Source organism: Rhinoderma darwinii, chromosome 12 (genome assembly GCF_050947455.1).
Source record: "Rhinoderma darwinii isolate aRhiDar2 chromosome 12, aRhiDar2.hap1, whole genome shotgun sequence".
NCBI lineage: Eukaryota > Metazoa > Chordata > Amphibia > Anura > Rhinodermatidae > Rhinoderma > Rhinoderma darwinii.
The window spans coordinates 14,298,546-14,305,743 of record NC_134698.1 but is presented as its reverse complement, the minus strand read 5'-3'; the positions used below and the strand labels follow the sequence as shown (position 1 = coordinate 14,305,743).

Here is a 7,198-nt window from a genome sequence, read left to right as displayed (position 1 = left end):
TCTTTGTGGATAGCATTGTAATGCTTAATATGCCACTATATTCATTCATGGTGGTGCAGAATGCGTGATTATATATATATATTTTTCATCTAGATGTAATAACAATATATCCATTAATGTACTTGTGGACAGTAATGTGGTGCTGAATAGGTTATCTTGTTCTCATTTAGTAGCGCAGAATGCACGACTATGTTTTTTCCTATCTGGATTTAATAATAATACCTCTATTTTCACGTGGACAGTAGTGTGGTGCGGAACGCGTCACTTACAATAGCGCTGAATGCTCGACTCTATTTCTTTCCATTGATGTCTATGTGGACAGCATCGTGGTGCTGAATTCACCTCTCCGTTTTCTTGTAGTAACTTCCCGGCTGTGATACATTGCTGTTTATGTCCTGCCCCATTTTTCTCAATGAGAATAGTTGGATTTTCTAAGCTAGCTTGTGATTGGTTTAAGCAATTTCTGATTCCAATTGGTGCGGAGATTAGTAAAATTGAAAGCGCTTAGTTTAGGGGTATTAAGATATGTCGTTTTCCTATTAACATTTCATTACATGAAAAGTTGAGGTTGTTTTTTATACATAGAAGATATGGACTAGGAGGATTTTTATACATATATCTTTATATATTTAGATATGTTGATCTTTTATGTACCTGATATAATGCCTTAGGGTTCCCTTGCCTAGGTCTCTGTTCATATAGAATTCTATTCATGTGCCGTTTCTTGGTGGTAAAGGGTCAGTTTTTTTTCCTTTTTGTTAATGTTTGATATTGGGTATAAACTGTGATAGACAGTGGTTTTATTACACTTTGACACTTACATGTTTTTTATTTCTTTTTTTGAATAGGAATTTTGTCTGATTGTAAGCTGAGCGCTCACCGCCTGATACAAGATGAAAACAAATGGATATATGTAACGTCTATGGCCGCGGACCGTCGTCCTGACTTACCCCTTGACGGCCGCGGCCATGGATGAGTAAGTCCCGGGCGGCATCTCTCTCCTGGGAGACGCCGGCACTCACTTCCGCATCATGATACTGGCTCCCGTAGGGTGCGCGCGCAAGGCTTTAAAGGGCCAGTATGCGCACATGCAGAATATCTGCAAATTAGCCCAGAATGCCTCTGGAATATAAAAAGGGCTATGCCCTTCCATTCATTGCCTGAGCGTTGTTGTCATTACCCTAGTTTGTCTTTGCAAATGGTCTCCTAAGTGTTTTCCAGTTCCCAGTGTTCCCCGTTCCTGCTGCCTGTACCCTGTATCCCGTGCTACCGTGCCCCTGTGCCTTGAAGTGTTGGAGTCGTGTTGTGCTCTCTGCTGCATCTACTGTGTTGCACCCCGCCGGAGCCTCATCTCAGCCTGAAACCACCACTACAGTCTAAGTTGCCTCAGGTACCCTTTCCAGAACTATAGACATTGCCTATACCTGTTTGGCCAGTTGCTATCCCGCTATGCGGTACGGCCCAGTAGGTCCACATCCCGCGTCGTGACAATGTATATTTTTCCTCCTTATTTTTTGTACCTACTTTTGTGTATTTTTTTATGTCCAGGAGAGATGGACACATGGATCGCAACCTATTATATATTCCCTAGGAGCAATATCACGGGGTGGCCTTTTTGTCTATATGTACAAATTCAGATTGTTTAGTTTCTCCAGGTTTCTCCAATAAATGACTTCTTTATAGTACTGATGAGGTGGATGTATTTTCTATTTGGACCTTGGATACCAATCAGGGATGGAGCACTTTCACATTGTTTTCTTAAATCGAGTTATGGTACGAATATAAACACTCCTATGGCCACGCTATGTGCGCTTTACTAATGGAGCTGATGCGCGCCACAATATGGGGAGATATGGTGATGACACTTCTAGCACGGATTCCTACTTGTGGGAGCGTTTAGAGGGAGTTGGGAACGATATATGTAGTGCGCCTGCGCACCTTTCTTTCATCCCGGAGGCTGTCCGCAGTGAATATTAATGAGGTGGTCTCATTGCGTTCCATCCATCAGTCAGGGGATCTTTTTTTTGCCCAATCAATGAGACTTGTGGCGGACATGCGCAGTGTGACGGTGTGAACGCCGGCTTCTTTTGTAATCAATCTAATATGAATGGCATGGTACCAATTATTTTTATATTTACCAGTTACGATTATAAACACCATTGTATGTGAGTATTTTTAATGTTTATGTATTACAATTTTTATGATATGGTGTTACTGTCACTATTGCACTTTATTGATATCCATTATGGTATGTGTTGTACTGTATCTTATGCATTTTTGCACTTTATTGTATAATTGATATTTTAATTCTAACATTGGGTATTTGAGCTTTGATCCCTATATACATACATATACAGACAATATATATAAATATATATATATATACACACACACACAGAAAAAAGAAAGGCATATATATATATATATATATACACACACAAAAGAAAGGCATATATATATATATTTATATATTTATATATACACACACACACACACACACACACACACACATATACATACATACATACATACATACATACATACATACATACACACACACACACACACACACACACACACACACACATACACATACATACATACATACATACATACATACATACACACACACACACACACACACACACACATACATACATACATACATACATACATACACACACACACACACACACACACACACACACACACACACATACATACATACATACACATTACAGTCTAACATGTCACTCAAGTCATGATGTCACAGTATCAGTGATTCCACACATGTCATGATGATGTCACAATATGAAGAGATGATAAAAGTTCCAGTTCCGGACACATCCGCTGAGGGTGATAGAATTTGTGGAGACAGATTTTTGCTTTAGAATTGCGCAAAAATGTCAAATAAGAAGCGAAAACGTTGCTTTATTATAGAATCTGATACAGAGGACGGCGGCAGTGACGACCAGGTGAGTGGCGGCTTTACACAATGTTGTCTATGGCACATTAATATGGTGCATGTAATATAAAGCCGTATTACATCCACACTCCTAGTATATACAGCCCATTCTCCAGAAAAATCACAGCAATATTCTAGTTTACAAGCTGTGACCGGGGTATAAACGCAGCGACACCAGTGCCAGCTCCATCCTTATACTAGTGCCAGACTGTGGTAACTTGGGGGAAGCAGGGGAAATTATTTAAAAGCCGCCCTTTTATCCAGGAGAATGAGAAGATGTTTTACTTCGTATTTCTATTTGGGATTGAAATTTATGGGATTATAAAGGTAAAATAGTAACTTTTTTTCTTTTTTCCTTCATAGTTATTGGTCAAAAAAAAGTGCCGTGAGATTTTTGAGTCGGACACACAGGACAGCGGCAGTGATGAGAATCTACATCAGGTCGGCGGTCACTTCTCTACAGTATTTAGTTACACTTTTACATTGTTTCTTCTCCTTCATTTTAATTGTTTGGGTCTTATGTTTTGTTATTCCAGTCTCACCCGCCTATTCCAAGGTCTCCAAGTAGCCTTGAGGATGATGATGGTTTCTGTGGTCCTTCCCTGTTACATATAGAGTCAGGTATCCAATAAAGATTTTTTTTTCTTGATTAGGAAAACTGAATTACTGATAAGTTTATGACGCTATTTTTTGTATTTTCCAGAGCCCAATTCTCCATTCAGCTTCGTGCAGAAGGAGGCAAGGTAGAGTATTTCTATATAAACCATGTTATCTAGTTCATGTTATCTGGTCACTAGGTGGCAGTATAATTACTCTCAGATAAGCTGTTATGTGTGTTTCCATATTGTGTATGTTCTTAGAATATTTCCATTATTAATATGTGAACTTCTATTATGTTTTATTATCAGGAGACAGGAGCGTCCCATCAATAACTGTTTCCTGAGAGACCTGACTTCTCCCAGATCCAAATATGTGACCAATTTCCATCAGCACAAACAGGAGCTGACAAGACGTCTGTACGAGTTCTACAACCAGAGCGTCTTTGACAATCAGGTATACGGTCAGAAAACCTCCGTGTATCATAGATGTAAAGGTGTCTCTGTCATATTTCTAGATTTTCTCCTTCCTTCTTCTGTAGCTTCCTGAACACATGGACATCAGCTGGAATAAAAGGCTGAGAAAAACATGCGGTCGCACCGGCTTCCTTAATAACAATGGGGACCGCAGCGCCATTATCCAACTATCGGACAAAGTCTGCGATTCTGCAGGTCGGTGTCACATCATGGACCATTTCTAGATCTGCTGCTGTGAAATCTTCCAAGTGTCGTTAATACTGATTGTAATTATTTCCTCCTCTGTCTTCAGAACGAGTTAAAAACACATTGATCCATGAGATGTGTCACGCTGCCTGCTGGATCATCGATGGACGAGCGGAGGATTGCCATGGCCGGCTATGGAAGTTCTACTGTGAGGAGGCCAACCTGGCTCACCCTGAGCTGCCACCCATTACACAACATCATGATTATGAGATCCACTACCCGGTGGTCTATGAATGCTCAGGGTGCCAATTCAGGTAAGATGCCATCTGTTATAAAAGCCAACATTGTGTCAAGCAGAGAAAGACCGGACCTGTGGCTGGAGGGGTCATGTTCTAGTATTTCTGCCCTTTTTCGGTAATATTTGAGTATGTATAATGGCTTAGTTACCACCACTGCTTGCTTTACTGTTGTCTGGAGACTAGTCTCTACAGAAAGAATATAAGGGGGTTACATCATTTATTTTGGATCTGTTGGGGTTTTTAGGATTTGCCTATAATATAAGCTTTTTCTCCCCCTAGAGTTGGACGATGGACAGAGTCTCTTGACACCGAGAGGTTTCTGTGTGGCTCCTGTCACAACACGATGGTCCTCGTGACCAAGAACTGAGAAGATCCATCAGTAGCCATCATGCTCCATCATCAGCCAGAATAAAGACCAGCAAAGATGGCAGCACATAGAAGAAGTCATCCAGAGGACCTGTGGAAAGTGACATCTCTATCTTCCACCACAATATGGTCATGTCCTATATTTTGGGGCGGCACGGTGGCTCAGTGGTTAGCGCTGTTGCCATGCAGGATCGGGGTCTCGTATACAATCTGACCCAGGACAACATCTGCATGGAGTTTGTATGTTCTCCCCGTGTTTGCGTGGGTTTCCTCCGGGTACTCCGGTTTCCTCCCACACTTAAAAAAATATACTGATAGGTCAAGGATGGTGATCCCTGTACAGCGCTAAACTATATGCTGGCGCTATAAAACCAACCACAGGATATAAATCCATCATTAAATAAAACATCTCTTATAAATGACAATTTTTGGTTGTAATGTTGTATGGCGTCAGTAACTCAGTGTACAGAATATTTACAAGAAAATTACAGACCATAGAATCGTGTGCTAAACTGGAAGAGTCAAAGAGGTTGTGCAGCAGCTGAGACGTGTAATATAACATTGTACGGAGCCCCAACCGCTGCTGCTACATCTGCATATAAACAAGGGGAGTTTCATGTCAGTCATTCAGACAACACCTAGAGACTATTACATAGGAACAGATTCTGTCCATTCCCTTCACCCTGGACAAGGAGCGCTCCTGCCGCTGATCTCCCTTGTAGCCGCCATATTCCTCTGTTGGCAGAGATGGGCTCAGTACCAGGAAGCTGCATGTGGCACTATATGATGGGCACAGCGGCGCTGCTAGACTCTGGAAACATCTTGGACACAATGATGGTAAAGTAAGACATGAACATTAAGTAGCGCCAACATTTTTGCCGATAAACATGAGTCCCGCTCTTTACCAACCACAGAATAATTGGCTCCATCATAAGTATGTGAGGAAGTGGAGGTCGGGGCAAGATGGTGAAAGGACCAGGGATCTTTGGAGATATAGGGGGTAATATTTTAACCTTTCTACACCAGTTTTCTGGAGTAGCAAAGTTGCAAAAGGGCTTAAAGCTCGGCATCAGGACTATGTATGCGTCGCGCTGAAATGATGAAGAATCCCCTTCATAGATGATGATCCATGGGCATAGGGATCACAAGGGCTCAAACCAGTGTCCCGATTGGGTCCCCAGTGTTGGAAGGGTGACGTAGGTCAAGGTCTAGTGCATCGGAATAATAGGGGGGCCACTATGTTCTCATTGGGTAATAAGAAAATTATCTTCTATTGAAATTCAAGACATCAATTTCCACCATTTAGTGGTTTTGGCCTCTATGATTGGCCGTGCTTTTAGCCAATCAGTGACAGGTCATCCCCGCGATTCTGCTTTAAACATTTATGAGCGTTTTACAAGGGTCCATAAATATTTTACTTTAGATACAAGGCTCAGCAGACAGTGTTCCTATACTTGCCCTTCTCGGGTCCTGATGGGTCCTGACAACACAACGTTGTGCGCAGCGCATCCAAAAATGCAATAAATTTTTTTTTAACGGAAGCAAAGATAACTGATGTACATGGTTGTGAAAAATCTTCTGCAATCTCCTGAATAAATTAAAAACTCTTCTGTACAGAAATCTAAGAAATACAGAAAGGAATAGAATCCAGTGACAGAAACTCTTCTACCGATAGATGACAAGTTCTGGCCCGAGTTGATGATCTTTCAGCTGAATATAATAAAAATTACATCTGTTGTCAGTAAATGAACCTGGTTAAGAAAGTGGTTTACAGATAATGATTTTCATTTCCATAAATCAAATACGTATATTACAGAACATTGTGTCTCCGAATTTGTGACTAACAAAAATATCATTTTCTCCACATCGTTTAAGGCTTTTACTATTTTTCAGAGAAGAAAAGATTAAATAGGAATAAAGTAATTTTTGATTTCTATGTAAATAAATGATAATCATTGTGTAATAAGAACAATTTTCTAATATACTTTGTGTTTCTATTTCTCACTGTTCTCAAAGTCTCAATAAAAGGAAAACAAATGTTGACATCCAGAAGCTGGAAATCTACACAGACCTAATACAGAACTTCTCATAGATGTGCTGTCAGGAACTTTACTCCCTGGACTTGAACTCTGGACTCTCCAGTTTTGCTTTGCAGCATTACAGCTCCGCTACAGAGATCCTTACTTGTCCTAGCTGTGTCCTCGCTGTGTTTGCTGCTTTTGGTAATTAGTTATGGATGGCACCTGCTATGTAGCCAATCCCAGAATTTGCTGCCCTATATACTCGAACAGCTTTGTATTTCCGGTGAT

General features: G+C 40.8%; 1 protein-coding gene across 1 annotated transcript; it reads left to right on the top strand.

The window, feature by feature from the left end:
- The first annotated feature begins 3,484 nt into the window (after positions 1-3,484).
- Positions 3,485-5,314, top strand: LOC142664408 (germ cell nuclear acidic protein-like). The gene is made up of 6 exons (XM_075843479.1): positions 3,485-3,521; positions 3,669-3,708; positions 3,826-4,018; positions 4,104-4,233; positions 4,331-4,538; positions 4,803-5,314. Exons 1-6 carry the CDS (start codon positions 3,485-3,487, stop codon positions 4,888-4,890), a joined length of 696 nt encoding a protein of 231 aa, XP_075699594.1. The 3' UTR covers positions 4,891-5,314.
- The last annotated feature ends 1,884 nt before the right edge of the window (positions 5,315-7,198 follow it).

What these genes read in the sequence shown, in the direction of transcription:
- LOC142664408 (XM_075843479.1), top strand. Translation starts at nt 3,485, where the DNA reads ATGTTTTGTTATTCCAGTCTCACCCGCCTATTCCAAG. An exon ending in TCTCACCCGCCTATTCCAAG is followed by an intron (nt 3,522 to 3,668) that starts GTCTCCAAGTAG and finishes TGTATTTTCCAG; the next exon opens with AGCCCAATTCTCCATTCAGC. An exon ending in TGCTCAGGGTGCCAATTCAG is followed by an intron (nt 4,539 to 4,802) that starts GTAAGATGCCAT and finishes TTCTCCCCCTAG; the next exon opens with AGTTGGACGATGGACAGAGT.